This window comes from Camelina sativa, chromosome 3, assembly GCF_000633955.1.
Source record: "Camelina sativa cultivar DH55 chromosome 3, Cs, whole genome shotgun sequence".
Taxonomy (NCBI): Eukaryota; Viridiplantae; Streptophyta; class Magnoliopsida; order Brassicales; family Brassicaceae; genus Camelina; species Camelina sativa.
In genome coordinates this window covers 2,647,948-2,666,383 of record NC_025687.1, presented here as the reverse complement: position 1 = coordinate 2,666,383, position 18,436 = coordinate 2,647,948, and the positions used below count along the sequence as shown (strand labels likewise).

At 38.2% G+C, this 18,436-nt stretch overlaps 7 protein-coding genes and 1 non-coding gene across 10 annotated transcripts in view; 4 read left to right on the top strand and 4 right to left on the bottom strand.

The window, feature by feature from the left end:
- The window catches only part of LOC104764361 (callose synthase 7), a 12,620-nt gene extending 9,494 nt beyond the window's left edge, over window positions 1-3,126 (bottom strand). The window contains exons 1-12 of the mRNA XM_010487882.2: window positions 2,892-3,126; window positions 2,578-2,678; window positions 2,294-2,406; window positions 2,111-2,198; window positions 1,909-2,019; window positions 1,677-1,829; window positions 1,493-1,582; window positions 1,314-1,405; window positions 1,061-1,184; window positions 453-587; window positions 289-365; window positions 117-207 (exon numbers count right to left, since the gene is read on the bottom strand). Coding sequence (XP_010486184.1) covers window positions 117-207; window positions 289-365; window positions 453-587; window positions 1,061-1,184; window positions 1,314-1,405; window positions 1,493-1,582; window positions 1,677-1,829; window positions 1,909-2,019; window positions 2,111-2,198; window positions 2,294-2,406; window positions 2,578-2,678; window positions 2,892-3,126 — 1,410 coding nt within the window. The remainder of the gene's footprint in view (window positions 1-116; window positions 208-288; window positions 366-452; window positions 588-1,060; window positions 1,185-1,313; window positions 1,406-1,492; window positions 1,583-1,676; window positions 1,830-1,908; window positions 2,020-2,110; window positions 2,199-2,293; window positions 2,407-2,577; window positions 2,679-2,891) is intronic.
- Window positions 3,800-3,873, bottom strand: TRNAI-AAU. Its single transcript has one exon. It is a non-coding gene; the product is annotated as a tRNA-Ile (tRNA).
- Window positions 5,354-5,836, top strand: LOC104764351. Its single transcript, XM_010487872.2, has one exon. The coding sequence runs from the start codon at window positions 5,443-5,445 to the stop codon at window positions 5,716-5,718; it is 276 nt and encodes a 91-aa protein (XP_010486174.1). The 5' UTR covers window positions 5,354-5,442; the 3' UTR covers window positions 5,719-5,836.
- On the bottom strand, window positions 5,954-10,198 carry LOC104764343 (probable sugar phosphate/phosphate translocator At1g06470). The gene is made up of 12 exons (XM_010487860.2): window positions 10,017-10,198; window positions 8,947-9,511; window positions 8,691-8,860; window positions 8,307-8,392; window positions 8,152-8,201; window positions 7,929-7,996; window positions 7,662-7,762; window positions 7,516-7,528; window positions 7,226-7,410; window positions 7,000-7,086; window positions 6,428-6,522; window positions 5,954-6,336 (listed from the first exon to the last, which is right to left on the bottom strand). The coding sequence occupies exons 2-12, from the start codon at window positions 9,219-9,221 to the stop codon at window positions 6,219-6,221; spliced, it is 1,248 nt and encodes a 415-aa protein (XP_010486162.1). The 5' UTR covers window positions 9,222-9,511; window positions 10,017-10,198; the 3' UTR covers window positions 5,954-6,218.
- On the top strand, window positions 10,434-12,672 carry LOC104764330. Its single transcript, XM_010487849.2, has 7 exons — window positions 10,434-10,662; window positions 10,927-11,052; window positions 11,170-11,286; window positions 11,374-11,557; window positions 11,814-11,928; window positions 12,006-12,170; window positions 12,403-12,672. Exons 1-7 carry the CDS (start codon window positions 10,549-10,551, stop codon window positions 12,437-12,439), a joined length of 858 nt encoding a protein of 285 aa, XP_010486151.1. The 5' UTR covers window positions 10,434-10,548; the 3' UTR covers window positions 12,440-12,672.
- Window positions 12,530-14,628, bottom strand: LOC104764312 (probable CCR4-associated factor 1 homolog 1). Of its 2 annotated transcripts, XM_010487838.2 has the most exons (2): window positions 13,950-14,628; window positions 12,530-13,268 (listed from the first exon to the last, which is right to left on the bottom strand). In XM_010487838.2, the coding sequence occupies exons 1-2, from the start codon at window positions 14,529-14,531 to the stop codon at window positions 12,744-12,746; spliced, it is 1,107 nt and encodes a 368-aa protein (XP_010486140.1). In that variant the 5' UTR covers window positions 14,532-14,628; the 3' UTR covers window positions 12,530-12,743. The 2 variants fall into 2 exon arrangements, with proteins under 2 accessions (XP_010486140.1, XP_010486123.1); XM_010487821.2 differs by lacking the exon at window positions 13,950-14,628 and having other exon boundaries at window positions 12,530-13,921.
- On the top strand, window positions 15,317-17,287 carry LOC104764305 (protein ROOT PRIMORDIUM DEFECTIVE 1-like). Its single transcript, XM_010487809.2, has one exon. It carries the CDS (start codon window positions 15,733-15,735, stop codon window positions 16,912-16,914), a length of 1,182 nt encoding a protein of 393 aa, XP_010486111.1. The 5' UTR covers window positions 15,317-15,732; the 3' UTR covers window positions 16,915-17,287.
- LOC104764295 (ATP-dependent zinc metalloprotease FTSH 8, chloroplastic-like) overlaps window positions 17,466-18,436 on the top strand; it is a gene marked incomplete at its 3' end in the record, with an annotated part of 2,786 nt that continues 1,815 nt past the window's right edge. Inside the window, 2 exon segments of one of the 2 annotated variants that reach the window (XM_019243317.1) lie at window positions 17,466-17,574; window positions 17,922-18,069. In XM_019243317.1, the coding sequence (XP_019098862.1) occupies window positions 17,922-18,069 (148 nt within the window). 2 annotated transcript variants of the gene reach the window in all.

Sequence of the window (18,436 nt, the reverse complement as noted above, 5' to 3'; positions counted from 1 at the left end):
TATACAATAGGCTATTCAATCTATCAAATGTTTCCAAGGTAATGAAAATGTCCCTATTAAAGATAAAGATTAAAACCATACTGCATAAAGTAGTAATAAACACACAAAATTAACACCTGATTCGGAAGTGGTGAGATCTCATCAGTGTGGATGAAAAAATCTGCCTTAAAGTTCATTGGCCATTTCAGCCTAAAACACCTCTTATCCCTGAAAATTTAAAATGAATGTGCTCACATAGCCACACTTGTCTAATATATATACATAACAGATCAAGCTAAGCTGACTCACCAAAAGTACTCATTCAGATCATCGTAGTTTCTCCATTTTGAGTGGCTTGCCTTTCCCATTTTGTTTCTCCTGACTTCCTTTTCTCACAAAAGAAGCTGCTTTTCTTAGTAGATTGAAGCAATATGCAAGGAAAAAATACGGTACTGGTTCGGAAAGTTACGTACCTTACGTAAGACCTGGTAGATTGGTGTTATAACATTCCTTAAGAATGCTTCTTCGTCTGGTGCACCTGCCTCATATGTGTCCCCAGTTACCGGGTACACATTGCCAAATAGAATTCCATGGACTTCATTGGCCATCTACACAAGAAGATTTAAGAAAACAAGATAGTTACTTAAATGTATGCCTACTGTACCAGAGATTCTTAGAAACATTTCGACATATTGGCCATAACATATTCCAAGAGAATAGTATGAGAATACACTAAAGGACTTTTCATTTAGTAAATCTCAGGTAGACATTAAAGATATGCAAGACTCCACATCATTTTTGAATATCAGATCATTACCAACTAAAATAATGTAAAATAGTTAGGCAATGTAAATACGCATTTTAAAAGCTGTGTGCGTTGCTAATTTGCTTGTCATCTAGATAAATTTATTATTCTTGGTTCCTTCAACCTATTCTAATCAAATCACTGGTAAGGTCTGCAATTCAACTTCTCCAGTTGTCTTCCTCAACTTACGACTCACTGATTTGCTTTTTAAGCTTGACTTGTAGAAGCATCATATAAACATACATGAAAGAAGAACAGTGAACTTAGAGAACCTACGTTGTGGAAAATGTAGCAAAGGCATTCAGGCATGAAGCGAACATTTGATGCTTCACCCCATATGAGAAGATACAAGCCAATGTATAGAAGGCTCAATTGTTGCTCATTGCAACCTGGAGGGAACCTGCAAATAAGAAAACCATCCACCAGTGACCATAAATTTTAGAGTAGGAGAGATGTAAGGGGAAATAATGATTGAAATCCCAGAAACGCTAGTAATTCGATGAATGAAAGTGACGATCATTTACAATACCTCAGATAAGATTCACACCGCAAATACTTGCACCACGACCTATAATTCTTGAAATACTTTTCCATCAACTTCCTCACGGTGCTAGGCTTCAACTAGATTTTCCTTTAAGTTAGTAAATTGTATGCAATCTCTTTCAGAAAAGGAAGTTTAATGGTCTCCCACAGAGTTCTGACAGTTACCTCGACATAATTCTCGAGATCCCTCTTTCTCACATCAATGTTGGCAAGTAGCAGTATGAGATGCTCCCTCTGATTAGCTACATTTCCTCGCTTTCACCATGAAGATAGGAAAACTAATCATGAGACATGTCATGGAATACAAACCGAAAGACAAAAATAGCAAAGAATGAAACTTGAAAGTTACCTGAAAACCAAAAACCAAAGCAAGCCACTCGAGAATATCATTAAAAGATCTGCCACTTTCTCTATCCACTTCATCCAGGTTGGTCGAGCCTGAATGAAATCTTGGCCGAGGAAGATTGTCCACATTACAGACAGCCAGAATTGCGGCCTTAATCTAAATTTTAATGAGAAAAAACATCAGTGAGAGTTCAAAATGATGAACAAGTTAAGTAAGCAAAATTTGCACACGCAACCTCAGGAAGTTCCATCACTGCGGTTTTAGCCCCTACAGCATAAAGCGGAAGAATGTTGTAGTGCTCATATTGTTCCTTCTTTCTTTCAACTTCTTCAGCATACCTACGGGTCTACATTCCAACAACAGCAAAATGTCAAGTAACACAATTACAGTCTTCATGGTAATATATTATCAAGGATTGTAATGGAGCACTAATTGACCTGTTCATCTATTCTTGCTTGAGGAACCACTGTCTTTAAAACATCATACAAGACGGTCGCTATCTGGTAAAGCTTGGCCATCTCCTCCCTATAATGACAAAACCGACAGAAGCAAAAGCGTTACGAGACATCATTTAACTCTTTCTCATGTAACGAGTAGAAAATATTAAGAAGAGATCTCACGGTGTCTTTTTCCCTTCTCCATCTTGTATATTATTCTCATAAAACTTCTGATAGTACATCTGAATTTCTCTCGGGTCACTCTTCGCCAACATAGGTTCTGTAGTCTCTTCCTCCTAAAAAAGGAAAACAAAAGTCAAGAACTACTATCTCAGGATACATCCAAATGTAAGATTGTCAAGAAAATTGTTATTGAGTTCACATTTTGTTTAGGCTTTAGACACACAACTGAAACAAGCATTTTTTTATCTAAGAGAAAAGCATATCAATCATGTAATCTATATTACCTTCTCTAATTTGTGCAATAGATAGGTCTTAAATTGACGGACGCCTCGTCCACTTGATGTTGGATCCATTCTATGAGCCTTCTCAAATGCGTGGAAGCGACCTAATGACAGAAAATAAAGTAAAGTAAGAATCTTGATATTCACATTCACAACCACAATACTTCCCGAATGCAATCAAGATCTAGTTATATGAATAACAGAACATATCACAAATCTGATACACACACTGCCTCTGTAGTAGTCAAGTAACACTGTAAACTGATTAAGTTCCAACAGAGTGAGAGATAAAAAAAAGCTGAGAGATCAAAACATACAGAGGTAAGCAACCCTAGGGTTATCTTCTTCAACATCATTAGCAACACGAAGAATGGGAGCAATGGAAGCAAGAGAAGAAGGAACAAGCTCGCTGTCAATAGCACTTTCATCTTCGTTAGGATGATCAATCATCATGGTCCCAGCTCGAGTCATCCTCCGAGAAAGAGACCGAACCGGCTGCATTTGAGGCGGCCGACCATCTTCACCACCTCTACCACCACTAGTACTCGCCATAGCACAGATTCCTCTAGGAAGATTATCTTAATACCCATCTTCTTCTTCGCCCCCTTTTTGTGGTTATATATGTGTGCAAGAGGGGAAGCGGGAATAGGAGACGAGGATAAGATTCGTGGAGTGGGGTTTTGGGTAATGCGATTGCTCTACCAGGAAGAAACGAATTAAGGAATTGATGATGTCTCGTCGATTTGAATCTTCCTTTACACACAGAAAAAGAATTGATTTTTTTTTTAACTTTCAGCGGCTTTTGAGCTGTGGGCTTTTTTGCAATTTAGGGTACGAAAGCAAAACCCAGGACGAGGTTTTTGAATCCCCCTTTTTGAACTAATTAGTAGTGTGTGTGATTTTTAATGACCTTTCTCTTTCCCGGGAATGTCTGGAGAATTGCTTCTCCGTTGAGTCCAAGCGGAGCAAGAAAGAAGACGGCCACGCAACGGCTATAGAGTATCTGGCTACACTACATGTTGTTTTACGTTTTTGATTTATAACAACGTGACATTATTGTGACACGGAACTGTAAACAACGGGGTGCTTGTGCTAGTTTTGTAATTTTGGGATGTTCTACCAATTGGACCCACTCTTAGTTGGGCCGACTAATGGGTTTTACAAAAAAGGAAAAAAAAAGTATTTGTTTAAGATAAGCAGAGGAGAAAAAATTATAAAGAATAATTGGCCCATACAGGTGTCGAACCTGCGACCTTCGCGTTATTAGCACGACGCTCTAACCAACTGAGCTAATGGGCCTTCGTGTTTTCAAACTATTAGCAAACATTTTGAAACTTACGAGATATTTAAAGTTCTCCCCTTCCTGTATGTAATGTAAAAAGTATAGACCCTTTTGTTAATAGGTTTTAAAATAGGTTTTGTGAAGGTGAAACTCGCTAATTCTAAACTCCCGTATACTTTGACAAAAAAAGAATATATACATATATGACAACTTCAATCATAAAGATATAGTATGACATCTGTTTCACTTCATAGCATATAATAATATATCATTCCTTATCATTTATCAACATGTTCATGAACAGTTCCACACTGGCATACAGTTGAAGGTTGTTTTTGTACATTTACATTTCTACAGTTTCCATCTTAAGATAAATACTATACTGCAATTAATCAGGATTTTTGAACATAGTTTTCAGAAGAAAAAATGATTGGTAACACCAAACTCTTCTTAAGTCATAATAATCCCTAGCTAGCACTATAAAACAAAAAACAGAAGTCTTAATCCTCGGCTTAACCAAATCCAAATATCTGGACAAATCTACTTTTTAACGGTCAAATTGGTTTTTCCAGCTACCTTGACTACTTCAACCTATTGTTGTGCACGACGCGAAATTGATTGATTTTTTTTTTTTTTAAGTAACAATATACGATCCCCGTAGCTAAATAAATATTAAGTATTGATTAATATTACATTTGCATCTTAAAATAAAATCCAGTCAAAAGGCATGAGTTTGCGATATAAGAACTCATGATCGTAACATGTGTTGAGGAAATAAAAGTTACAAAAACTATATAAGTTGATTTCTTTAATCTATAAAAAATTTCCTCTATAACCAAACTTTTTACAAGAGAATTCAAAACGTCACAAGCTGCGTCAACGTAAAGAAACGCTTTCGTTCGGTCTTGTGTTTTTCTAGGAACAACAATCGTTTATGAAGTCCAAAATTGATTCTAAAGTCAAATTAATCTAGACTTCACTTAAAATAAAAACAGTCGTTTGAGATACAAATTAGTTCACACTTCGCAGTTTTCATGTGAACTGTTCGGTCTTGTTAAAACTTGACAACTAGCTAGGTTCCATTTCATTATCGCGGAACAAAACTTGACAAGCTGTTTTGCATACAAATTTATTATACGACACTATGCATCATTGCATGAATAAATATATGTTCGTTTTATATTTAAAATAAGATATTCTTCATAGAAAAGTGTGACATTTGTAAGCAATGCGATGGAAACGACCGTTAGCATTATTGTCTTGGTGGATCCCTCTGTATAAAAAGCAAAACTGCTGAACCGTTCTTTCATGTCAAAGATAAATATTATTAGATACCCANCCCAAAATACCCCTGCTTCACTTCCACGGTTCCACTACCTTTCCGCCAGCTATTTTTTTTTTTCCCTTTTTCTGAAGAAAAAAAAGGGTAAGGGTATCTTATTCTTTCCTTAGTCGCATTTGACAGTAATGCCCTCTTCTTCTCATACCTATTAAAGCTACCACCGTCTCTTCTCCACAGTATAAAATGCACCGCGTGACTTGACTCTGTAGTTAGTTGTAGAGAGAAAGACAGAGAGAGATTTACAATGGGAGTGATGAAGAAATGGTCGTCGCTGAAGAAGAAGAAGCAGCAACAAGAGGAGGAGCAAGTCACGTCTAAAGAAACTCAGACATGGCGGCGATTAAGGAATCTGTTTTCTACGTCTTCAACGCCGTCGTCGGGGAAGTGGAAGCGAGTAGAGATTATATTGCTGACAGAGATAGTGGACGGAGTAGTTTACAAGGTCATGTATGTTGTTGAAGCTTTCGTTCTCGTTTCGACGCTCTGCTTCTTCTACCTTTGTTGTGGATGCCACATCTGAATTTTGCTGCTCTCATTAAATTATTCTTTGGGATTCATATTTGTTCTGTCTGAGGTGTAGTGTTAGTCTCAGTTTTATACAAATAAGCTTATATGTAATCTGATCGTTCCATTACTTAGTTCCAGAGAATCATTCCGAGACCAGATTTTTTCAGTTTGGATTGCGCATTTATAGACTGATAATAAGAGTCTCTCATTCAGTTTCATGAAAACATCATTACAGAGAATTAATAAAATGGGTACAAAAGATTGGTAAACTTAAACCAAATATGCTCGATTACACTTCTTTCTATACGGACCAAATACAAAAGAAAGAGAACAAAATTCATTCCAACTCTTGATATAAGCTATGTTCTTTTGTTTTCCTCAAGGCAGGACAGGGAAACATCACATTTCCAATTCAATTGCCTTTAAAGTAAGTATTTGCTCAGGGAAGGTCCACACGCACTTCCACTTTAACGATGTCAGGGTTTACCAATGAAATGTGTGTAACAAAAATTGTTAGGGACTATTATCTTGATCATCCATCTCATCAAGTATCACATATTTTCCAGTTTGACTTGGAGCTTGCAACTGCTTTTCACCCTCTGTTTTGTGACCCTTTTGTAGTTTATCGTATCTGGGAAGACATCAAAAGCATTAGGACTTATTCGAAGTCCCAATACTCCATGCGACAAAGATTAAGGAGAAGGAGAAGAAAAGTTACTTACTTGTACCAGTTAAACAAACTGACACCAACCATGATGATCACCAGACCAACACCTTTTAGCCATGTAAAATCGTCATGGAAGTAAAACACCGCAACCTGTATAAGAACAACAATGAATTTTTTACATCCCCAATTTTTGATCCAGCATTCATCAAATATTTAACAACAACACTGATATAAAATTCCTCTTGATGCGGGGGGACATGTAGTCAAAGGTGTATTATAGGGAACGAGAAGCCAATTTTAAAGACATTAGTTCTATTTCATCGACTCATAATCCATCCTTATGAAGTGGACTCTAGGCAGGTCTGTCTATTTGTATGCCATATGACCAATGTAGTCTCACCAACTTAAGATATGAGTCCCCTTATCTAGATATCACCGCAACGTTTCAAGCAAATGTAGTTAGGACAACTTTCTTGCAAATAGAAGGAAATCAGAACTTACAATCTAAGCCTAACTAGTTATACTATCCGTTTCTAATTGGCAAACTAAGAAGAAGGCTGGAGTTTATTATAATATCTGAACTTACTAATAAACGTAATCCAAAAAGGTTAAGAATGTAGGACATACCACTATGGTGACAGCCTCTTTAACAACGCCCGCAATTGTGACGGTTACAGCACTAGTCACGGAAACAAGAACATACTCTGTCAAAACCTGAAACAAAATATTAAATAGTGAGCATGGAAGAAGGATCAGATACAAAATTCAAGCTTCAAAAGATGACTCAAACTCTACTTATCAAGACAAGTTCACTCTTACAATAAGAATTGTAAATTGTTTAGTAAATGCTCACCATACAAAAGGCCAGTGCTCCGCCAAAAAGCATTAAAAAACAAGTTCGAGCAAAATGTTCTCCACTATCAAAGTATTTGTTGTCTCTAAATTCACTCCAAGGATCCAGAAGGAGAGAGAGAAGACCAGTCACTATAGCCATCACTGGTGCCATGTAGCTCATCAATATGAATGGATTTTTTAGGCCTAGATAAACAAAGCAAAAACGTTTATATTTATTCATAGGTCCTGTGACTTTTAAGATATTAAGAACAAAAATTTTAGATTAAAAACACCAAGAGCATAACCCACCAAAGCTTTCTTTCTAGACATCATGTTGCCATCAGGATGAACCAAAACATTGGAAGACAAAAACCACAGAAAGTAAAGGCAATGGGTTAATCTATAAGTCCAATGTACGGTTTAAAAGGAATTAAAAAATGAGTAAAATAATATACCTGCAAAAGAACTTGCGTCATACACCAGCGGAAACCAGACATGACAGCAGCAAGCATGACAAAAACGAAACCCCAAAACTCAAATTCTGTCTCCTTTGCAACTGGATGCAAATTAATATACTTGATGGTGAGAATTTAATTTAATGTCTTTGGCTAGAAAGAAAGAAAAAACATCTAGATAGATGTTGAGTAAACATGTAGAAGAACTGGTAAAGGTTGAACAAAGGAATACATACAAAGTATTATAAATGACGGATTAAAACATACCTGTTAACAATATTCCTGCTGAGATCACTGAAATAATGCCAAAAAGTTTCAGGCTTGGAGACTCCAGCCTTAGAAGAGAAATATAGTGTCAGAATAACACATCAAATAAAAATGATAGAAATACTCCATAATGAAAGTACAGCATCAAATCAGTGTGGTAATTGAAAATGGTTTTAACGTACAAATCAAGATATATTAACAAAAATCGTTATGCATATAGCACCTGAAGGCAAAAGCAAACAGAAGAAGATATATCGGGGCTGCAGATTTGCACTGCAAAAAGAAGAACGTGAATATCATTAGACAAGTCTCATCTTGTCTCACCCGCAAATTCCTAAGAAGTTGCATAGACCTACCACAGAAAATAAGATAACTAACCATAGTTGCAAACGTAACCGATATGAAGACAAGTGACTCATTACTTAGGTTTATATCCATAGCAGTTCCAAATGCAGTTGGTACAACTGTGAAAGGACAGTCCATGTTGGTCATCAGTTCATAGAAATTTAATATATTCAAACTTTCGAAATACTGAAACAAAAAAACAAAAAACTAAATCCTCAGAACTTTCCAATCTCTCATATTCATTAAATACTCTAGATGATAATGGCATTGCATACTTTGCAGAAAGTTCGCAGTAGTCAGTACTATAGTATGTAGTGAGAATACCATGGAAATACATAGCTAAGGGAATGCTCCTTAGCACAAAATGGGTTTAAAAATAAATAAAAAAGAGTTGACGACATGGTTTTGTTAGTTTACCTCTAACGAAATAGTCTCTCCATGATATGGTAACATCAGGATGAAATCTCCCCGACCAATACCATGTTATCATCTTTGATAAAACAGCTTGAATGGAAAAGTGAATGGTATTCATTAACAGGGGAGCTGGAAACTTCCCTAAATCATCTCCTAAGAGAGTTTTGTTGTACCTAGGAAATAAGCAAGCAAATTATATGCAAGCCGTAAGGGACTAGAAAAAGAAAAAGAAAAGGGATAGTCGTAAAGACATACTTACAGAGTCAAAAATGTGCTGAAGGTGTACCATACAAGTATAAAGAAGAGTGTTTTAAGCACATCAGCAGGAGAGATACCACCCTCTTTTGACACTTTTGGCAATGGTTCGAGGTTATCACTGGGACTGTAACCAACATCAAAACTTCTGGAGGCTTTTATCTCCTTCCCAGAGACATTTTCAATATCAAAGGGCTCTAAAACCTGTTCTCTGTCTACATCTCCCTGACTGGATATAGGTTCCATTGTACCACCACGGAGCTGCACTCTTTGGTCCATCAATAATCTGAACTCACCACCAGCTAACCTTATTGGCAACCATTCACAGATCACTCTTAACAGAGCATGCTGATCTAGTACTCAAATAGGGACCTGTGATGGACACCCTGCCTCGCAATTCGGAGAGATTTAATCTCCTTTGATCCTATACTCATATGTTCAAAATGGTACAATGTTCAACTTCTTTCTCCCATAGCCCAGCTGGCTAACTGAATACAAGGAAGGTAGGAACTCCAGATGTTAGGGAATATGCAATGCAATTCTCTGATACCACTTGACACCTTCTTCACCTAGAATCACAAAACACAAGCTCAATCCAGTCAAATATTTTTTTGGTGAGAAACTACTTTGATAAGTAAGTGGAAAGCAAAGCCAGCAGTCACATCAGAGCCACATTTCAATCAAAGGCAAGCTTCTAATACGATGATGCAAAGAGATTCAAACACAGCATCTTCAAACCGAATGAAAATAAACCACATTTTCTAATCTGATAAAGAACCAAAAGAAATAACAGACAGAGAAATTAGAAAACCAAGGCATCAGCAAATCTGAGAATCTGAGTTTCAAGAAATCGGGTGAAATGCGAAACGAGATTGAGCAATCTTCAATGATTCCGAGCTCAAACTAAATAAAGGCATTAACGAAAAGAGAACTACTCAGATGAACCTGGATCCGGGAGTGAGCTAAAAAAATAATAATAATCACAGATTCAAAGCTCGCGAACAGCGGACTATGAAATAATCATAAAAGGAGAAATCAAAATATATCGCAAGATTGGGAAGAGAAAGAGCATACAGAAAGAGAGAGAGAGAGAGAAGAATCGTGGCTTGTTGGATCTGATCGGAGCAGCTGAAACTTTCTGAATAGATTGATTTAGGGAGTCGCAACCGCTGGGTTTGTTGGAGTTTGGTGAATTTTCACGAAAGCATTACCGCTCCGACTCGGAGTGTCTCTGTACAATGCAACTTGCGTTTACCTTTTTTACAAAATTATTATTTTCAGAAAAAGGAATAATAAGTTATTTTTCTCGAAATATTATATTATTATTATTATTATTAATTATTATTTTATTGACGAGAAAAAAAGCGGGTCGTTGTCATTCTTGTCCAAGTCTCCGGAAAAATAAATCTTTCTAATCTAATTAATGTTTTCTTTGAGAAGATATTTTTCGAATCACGCGCGCTTAAGTTAAAGCCACTCATTTTGTTTTTTTTTTAGCCAATCCCTCACCTAATCTAGTCTCTCACTGCAATCACTCGTTCGTCCTTTCTCTCTATCTCTCTCTCTCTCTCTCTCTCTTTCTCCACCGATCGAAGATATCAAAGATATGGAGCTTGAATCCACCACCACCGCTCAACGCAGGCTCGCTGCCCTCGCCGCTCACTTCCCGCCAGCAGCCACTTACGATCCCGCCTCCTCCACCGCTTCTCTCGTTCCCTTGGTATTTCCCTTTTCTCCCTCTCTCTCGTTAACCTAATCTGAAAGCCTAATCGGATTAGTTTTACTGGTAATATGGTTTTTTCTGATCTCGAAATCTCTCGAGTAAAATTATTGGAACACTTAGTCTGATTCCTTTGACCTAAAACCTTTTGATTAGATAAGATGATCATATACGCTCTGTAGTTGGTTCCGCCTCAATTTAGTTTGGTTCGATGTTTCCTTTATTTTTCGTCTCATGCTTCTATGTCACTTTTGTGATCCTCAGAACTGCAGCAGCAGTTTGAACTCTGTCGTCAGAAGCTGTGACAACAAAATCTCTTTTGCCCGGCAAGCATCTTCTGAACAGGGTTTCTTTATGAGGCAGGCTTCTTCGACTGATGACGACCATGAGGTACCAAGTTCCTTCTTTTCTGGTGATTTATATAAATTAGTTAAGGAGTCATTATCTGCAATCGAAATGAATCATGCTCAAATAGTTAACCTCTTTTGTCACTTGTGATGGTTTCAGAACTTAGCCATCACTTTGAAGAACTCTGTCATTACAAGGTGTGACAATAGGCTGTATTTTGCTCGGCAAGGATCTTCTGCACAGGGTTTTTTTATGAGGCAGGCTTCCACTGGTGAGGTACCATCACTTCCTTTCTACATTATTATTTCTAAGCTCTGCATATACTTGTATAATACAGAATTGTTTCAAAATGTTTTTTTGCAGAGGACCATACTACAAGATGCTGCACCTACCACCAAAACAACTGGCTTCGATCCCTCTTCACCTGAGTACGCCGCACCACGGTTTTCTAAGCCTGCAAAAGAGGAGTTCGTTGTCTCTGATGTATCACCACCAAATCAGCAAAAAGAAAAAACTAAGCCCGATCTTCCTAAGTTAGCCAATTTAGGTAAATATACAAATTCATAATACCAGATACATATCACTCCAGTTAACACTACTTTTCTGATCCTAAATCCTGTTAATATTCTTAGAAAACGCTTTTGCAACCACACAATTATTACAATTTATAACTCATAACTAGCAAAGGTGTTTTCTCACCAGCCTTGATCTACTGCTAAAAGTACAAGAACAAGCAACCATACTTCAAACATATCTATATACCCTTGACCATGAGAACTTATAAAGACCTTTATGTTTTGCAGGTAATGTTTGGTCTCCGAGATCGAATGTTGCTGAATCTGAACATAGCTATGTTGTGGCAATAGAGCTACCAGGGGCCAGTATTAATGATATAAGAGTGGAGGTCGACAACATAAAGTAACTAATACGCATCTTCACACATGTTTTCACTTTGTTCCCATTACTCTCACTAGGTACTTACCGTTCTGCTGCAGCTTGACTGTGACAGGTAGACGCACATCTATCTGTCAAAGAGTTGATGCAGGAACTAAAGCTTCAATCCTTGGATATCATAAGCAAGAAATACTACAGGGATCATTCAAAGTTTCCTGGCCTCTTCCCAGCAATGTGAACAAGGATAACGTTTCCGCTGAATTTATGTAAGTAGAAGAAGCTATACTTCTCTAACAAGGCAACCTTATGATCTTACAATTCTTCTCCTCAAAAACTTTTTAATCCTAGAGTTTATATGCGTATGTCTGTAAGTTTAAGTTGGTTTCGGATTCCAATTTTAATTCTTAGTACCAGTCACTAGGTATGAATTAGTTAGCTACGATTTAGCAAGTTTTATTATGAGCACTAACACCCAATTTATTACTGCAATTGGAGCAGGGATGGGATTCTGAGAATAGTTATTCCAAAGCATTGAGGGTTCACCGTTCTGGAACCATATCTATACATACGGTAAACGATGTGTGTGTGTGGTATATATATAATATATATAGATGTGCAGTTTGTGTGAAAGAAAATTCAAGATGGAAGAAAGATATGTAAAATAGTTTGGTCTTTTATATATCACGAATTGCAGACAGGCATTACTCAGCTGATAGAGTAAGCCATGTAAACAATCGATAAATATATAAAATAAATCCTTCATTACTACTACGAAAAGCCAAAAAAGAAAAAGAAAAATGTCAAATGCATCTAATCATCCTAAAGCAGGAAAACTCAATCTACTCAACTACGTAGCAAGCATTCTTATTGTAATAATTCGGAAGCGGTCCAAGGTACTCAACTGCAGGTGCTGTCTGAGACGGGTATGTAACTGTGCTTGAAAGTGGATGATAGTTAAGCGGCACATACACACCAATCTGGTTGAGTAACCATGTTTGACCACATTCATCGATGAAGCAATGCGAAGGTACATCGTAGTTTGAGACATAACCATCATGGAACATAGGATATGAAGCTAGATTCTGGTGACACATAAAAGGAATAAGGGACGCCGGCGCAGGGGCAGGAGGGGCAGGGGCAGGGGCAGGGGAGGTTTGGAGCATTCTCTTTCCAGTACCGTAGATCAATCCTCTAGCATACATGGACTCTTCATAGACTTGTTTGAGCTTGGTGAAGACAAGTGCAGTCATTAAGCTGTCGGAACCAGCGTGATGTGCTCTTCCCACACGAGTGATGTCGAGTAGCTGAGCCAATTTACTTAGCCCCAGGTGGTCACCGAGCCCTTCGCAGTATCCAGCCATGACCTTAGTGTCATAAACCTGACCAAAGACCTTCACAATCTCCGATGCAAACTCTCCGCGAGTGTCAGGTAGTTTGCCGTTGTTGAGGATACAGAGGAAGTAGGCGAAATCGTAAGCTCCTTGAAACGTGATGAACTCAACGTGTTCCTGGGATTGAAACATGGCGATAAGCTTGGGGAAGAATCCGTAGCCGTACATATCAATACCGTGGTCTCGAATCTTTTGCAAATCAAGACCGTGTCTCCTCAAGAACTCGATCGAAACCTCGTTGCGTGTGTCGGATGGATCGCCGAAATTGGAGAAGTTAAACTCCCAAGTGCCACCGATCTCTCCCTTGGCGTTGAAAAGAGTGAAACCACACTGGATCAGCTTCGTGTTCTCGACGTTACCTTTCAAGGCTACGTACCATTCTTCGTTGGATGAATCGATGAAAGTCCGGAAAACAATGCCAGGGTACTCTGTGTCGAATGCGATGAGTGGGAACGTCTCGAGACAGGTCTTCATACGATCCATCTCCTTATCGACGTTGGTCCTCCATACCTTCGTCGCCATCGGCGGTGGTGGTGGTTGATGAATCTTGTCCATGATGAGTGCAGATAAAAATTAGGGTTTTTTTTTAGGAGGGAGAGGCATGAGAAGACGAGAAGTCGGTTTGTTTGATTGTGNGCAGTATCCAGCCATGACCTTAGTGTCATAAACCTGACCAAAGACCTTCACAATCTCCGATGCAAACTCTCCGCGAGTGTCAGGTAGTTTGCCGTTGTTGAGGATACAGAGGAAGTAGGCGAAATCGTAAGCTCCTTGAAACGTGATGAACTCAACGTGTTCCTGGGATTGAAACATGGCGATAAGCTTGGGGAAGAATCCGTAGCCGTACATATCAATACCGTGGTCTCGAATCTTTTGCAAATCAAGACCGTGTCTCCTCAAGAACTCGATCGAAACCTCGTTGCGTGTGTCGGATGGATCGCCGAAATTGGAGAAGTTAAACTCCCAAGTGCCACCGATCTCTCCCTTGGCGTTGAAAAGAGTGAAACCACACTGGATCAGCTTCGTGTTCTCGACGTTACCTTTCAAGGCTACGTACCATTCTTCGTTGGATGAATCGATGAAAGTCCGGAAAACAATGCCAGGGTACTCTGTGTCGAATGCGATGAGTGGGAACGTCTCGAGACAGGTCTTCATACGATCCATCTCCTTATCGACGTTGGTCCTCCATACCTTCGTCGCCATCGGCGGTGGTGGTGGTTGATGAATCTTGTCCATGATGAGTGCAGATAAAAATTAGGGTTTTTTTTTAGGAGGGAGAGGCATGAGAAGACGAGAAGTCGGTTTGTTTGATTGTGTGATTTGTGGGCAGAGCTTTTAGGGTTCTTTAATATATAAATTGTAAAAAAAGAAGTAATTATCCTTTTTTCTTTAGTTATTATTTAATTATTCAGAGTAACTTGAGTTTCCTTTTTTCTCGGATTTTCTTTTTATTCAATTACTTAAAGATGTGTAACATAACTTGCTCTCCAATTAATCGGTATTCGTATCCCACTGTTTAGTATTCACTCGGATTTTTTCTCTTACTTTTCGTTAAATTAGATTTTAGAAATTATCTTTTTTTCTTCTTCTATTTCCCCCCAATTTATTTTTGGGCAATGTTGATTATGGGAATTAAAAGGGTACATCTCTTTTACAATTTTGCTACTGTATATGGTGATATTTTTTTACTCTCTTTTTTGTTCTAAAAGGGAATTTATATATATATATATATATCTAGAAACTGCAAATACAAAAATAATATTGATTTGTAAATTATCTATTTTAATTTAATTTTACTTTTGCAACTTTAAAATTTTACAGTAATACTTATAATCACTTCAATGGTTGGGTTGTTATTAGATGCTTTGACACTTAATTATAGAAATCGCTTCATACTATTTTCTTTTTTATATACAGCGAAAACTTAATAATAGTATGCGGTTGTAATTTTTATTTTTATTTTAATAAATAATCCATAACAATAAATCTTATCCATACCATAACACTACTCTATTTTTTTTTTTTTTTTAAACTTATATATTTAATATTATTTTGTCACCTTCTATCAAAAAATGTAATTCCGGAATTGGGTAAATCATTCGAGCGTCAACTGTGTTATATTAATAATATGTAGTGCAACTTAGCTAATAATACTTACTTACTTACTTATCACTAATATAGGTGGACTGGTGTTTTGCACATGATGATACAAAGATCCATATAACTCTACTTCTCTCTATTCGGCTCATTTCATTGACTCCTATCTTCATCTCGATCCTTAGCCCAAAACATGCCAGGTTGTTTTACAAGTTTTTCATCTTCTGATATGCCCGCAAGGTGTTCGACATAATTACGCAGAGAGTGTACTACAGCAACGTCTGTGGGACGTGGAAACCCAAGATTTAGCTCCATATACTCTTTGGGATAGATAGATAGTATGAGTTTCATTCTCATGAGATCACTTCTGATTCACCCTTTCCGTGGCTCCTCCGTCATCAATGTCCGATCAACAACCACGTCTGCTCAATATGTCGCTTCCAGGTCAAGAGACCCTGTTTTCGAGAAACTCATGGACAAATACAAGAACCTTCTCAAGGTCATTGCTATACAAGACCTTGTTCTCGCCAATCCAACAGCTGATCCTCCTCCCTCTTTGTCCATTGATTTCCTCTCCAGGCTCTCTCAGAAGCTCCACCTTAACCGTGGCGCTGCTTCTTTTCTGAGAAAGTACCCTCACATCTTTCATGTATTGTATGATCCTGTGATAGCTCAGCCCTTTTGCAGGTTAACTGATGTAGCCATGGAGATTTCTCGTCAAGAGGCTTTGGCTATCACTGCTACTTTGCCTCTCGTTGTTGACCGGTTGGTTCGGCTCTTGTCTATGTCCATATCAAAGTCAATCCCGCTTCGTGCTGTTTTCAAGGTTTGGAGAGAGCTTGGCCTCCCAGATGATTTTGAGGACTCTGTGATTGCAAAGAACCCTCGTCTTTTTAGGCTTAGTGATGGTCATGAACCCAATACCCATACCTTAGAGCTGGTTCAAGAAGAAGAGAAAGTACTGAAATTTGAAGCCGCGGTTGAGAATTGGAGGGTGGTTGAGTGTTCTAAGGAAGATTGCAGTGTTGATAGAACCGAGATTCAGTTTAGTTTCAAACATAGTTACCCACCTGGAATGAGGCTGAGCAAGAACTTTAAGGCTAAAGTTAAGGAATGGCAGAGACTGCCTTATGTTGGGCCATACGAGGACATGGTTGGTAAGAAAAAGAACAGATCCGGAGTGATGGGAATAGAGAAAAGAGCGGTTGCATTTGCTCACGAGTTCCTCAGTCTGACTGTCGAGAAGATGGTGGAGGTAGAAAAGATCAGCCACTTCAGAAAATGTTTTGGGATTGATTTGAACATAAGAGATTTGTTCTTGGATCACCCGGGCATGTTTTATATGTCAACTAAAGGGAAAAGACACACTTTGTTTCTCAGAGAGGCTTATGAGAGAGGACGTTTGATAGATCCAAATCCAGTTTACGAGGCCAGGAGGAAGCTTCTTGACCTTGTTCTCTTGGGACGCCATGCTGCTTTATCAGACTCTGGGAACACAACAAGTATGTCTGAACAAGAATGAAATTGCAGACTCCTCTTCAGTTGTTTTGAGTATATAAGCTAAACAATCGACCATATCACATTCAGTGAAGTGTAGTGAAAAACTTGAGAGATGATGAGATCACCAAGATTCAATCAGCCTCGAACGTCTCTCTAGCTACATTGAGGAAAAACAATACAAGATAAGCTCTGTGTCCTGTAGCGTTTCGGATCAATTGTTTTGCTCAAAACCAAAAAGCTCAAGATAAAGGCGAGTAACTTGATGTATATGCGAGTACGTGGATGGATCAAAAACTTGTATACGAAACCAATGTAAACTGTCTTTGTTTGTGTACTTTTGTTGGTTATGTCGACAGGAAGTCAGAAACTATCCAAATTCAATACGTCTTCTGATTTTTGCTTGGTTGCCAATTGCTCAATGTGGCTTCCCTTATTCTACTTAAAAACTCTCCTGTTTTTGTTTTTTTTTTTGGTTTGTTGTACGTAAATTTTTGTGACTTGTCGAAAGGAAAAAAATATACAGCCAGATTAAAACTATGAGGCCACTGAGAGGAAGCCACGTAAGCAGTTCGGAAACCACATCTCTTCTCTTAAAAAATCAGACACTTCTTCTTCTTCATTCTCGTGTCCAAAATAATCTCGCTTTCTCTTCTTCGTCTGCCAAATCACACAACAGGAACAGGTGCGTTACTCTCTTCGCTCATCTTTCTAATCTCAATCACTTTCCGTTTTGTTTGGTCCAAATCTGCGAAATCTTATGAAAGTAATAACAAAAAATTCTATGAAATCTTTTGCATATGATTCTACTGCCTGGGTTTTGTTCAGCAAGCCTATTTGATTTTTTTAATATTCCAGTAGATTTCGTCTTTGGTGCATAAAATTACCAACCTTTGTTCATATACGTCGCTCATGTTGATTATACTGTTACCAGAAAGTTGCATGTTCAAGGTCTAGTTATATCTTTGGTTCTTTTTTCATTCAGATATTTTTCGTTTTTGTTCACACCATGGCTTGTAACCGTTTGTGCAGATGGCTGCTTCATCGGCTTGTCTTATCGGGAGTGGGTTATCTGTCTACACAACAAAACAGAGGTCCCAAAAGCTTGGCCTTGATAGGACATCTAAAGTTACAGTTGTGAAGGCTTCTTTAGATGAGAAGAAACAAGAAGGAAGGAGAGGTTTCTTTAAACTCTTACTAGGAAACACTGCAGCTGGAGTGGGTTTGCTTGCAAGTGGGAAAGCAAATGCAGACGAACAAGGGCAAGGTGTTTCTTCGTCTAGGATGTCATATTCTAGGTTCCTAGAGTATTTAGACAAGGGAAGGGTTGAGAAAGTAGATTTGTATGAGAATGGGACTATAGCTATTGTAGAGGCTGTTTCTCCTGAGTTAGGTAACAGGATTCAGCGTGTACGCGTGCAGCTACCTGGATTAAGTCAGGAGCTTCTCCAGAAGTTGAGGGCAAAGAATATTGATTTCGCATCACATAATGCTCAGGAGGACCAAGGTTCTCCAATACTCAACTTGATTGGGAATCTTGCATTCCC

What these genes read in the sequence shown, in the direction of transcription:
- LOC104764351 (XM_010487872.2), top strand. Translation starts at nt 5,443, where the DNA reads ATGGGAGTGATGAAGAAATGGTCGTCGCTGAAGAAGAAGAAGCAGCAA.
- LOC104764343 (XM_010487860.2), bottom strand. Translation starts at nt 9,221, where the DNA reads ATGGACCAAAGAGTGCAGCTCCGTGGTGGTACAATGGAACCTATATCC. An exon ending in AGCAGGAATATTGTTAACAG is followed by an intron (nt 7,763 to 7,928) that starts GTATGTTTTAAT and finishes ATTTGCATCCAG; the next exon opens with TTGCAAAGGAGACAGAATTT. An exon ending in GAGCACTGGCCTTTTGTATG is followed by an intron (nt 7,087 to 7,225) that starts GTGAGCATTTAC and finishes ATTTTGTTTCAG; the next exon opens with GTTTTGACAGAGTATGTTCT.
- LOC104764330 (XM_010487849.2), top strand. Translation starts at nt 10,549, where the DNA reads ATGGAGCTTGAATCCACCACCACCGCTCAACGCAGGCTCGCTGCCCTC. An exon ending in CGACTGATGACGACCATGAG is followed by an intron (nt 11,053 to 11,169) that starts GTACCAAGTTCC and finishes TGATGGTTTCAG; the next exon opens with AACTTAGCCATCACTTTGAA. An exon ending in AACGTTTCCGCTGAATTTAT is followed by an intron (nt 12,171 to 12,402) that starts GTAAGTAGAAGA and finishes CAATTGGAGCAG; the next exon opens with GGATGGGATTCTGAGAATAG.
- LOC104764312 (XM_010487838.2), bottom strand. Translation starts at nt 14,531, where the DNA reads ATGGACAAGATTCATCAACCACCACCACCGCCGATGGCGACGAAGGTA. An exon ending in GTCAGGTTTATGACACTAAG is followed by an intron (nt 13,269 to 13,949) that starts GTCATGGCTGGA and finishes TATGACACTAAG; the next exon opens with GTCATGGCTGGATACTGCGA.
- LOC104764305 (XM_010487809.2), top strand. Translation starts at nt 15,733, where the DNA reads ATGAGTTTCATTCTCATGAGATCACTTCTGATTCACCCTTTCCGTGGC.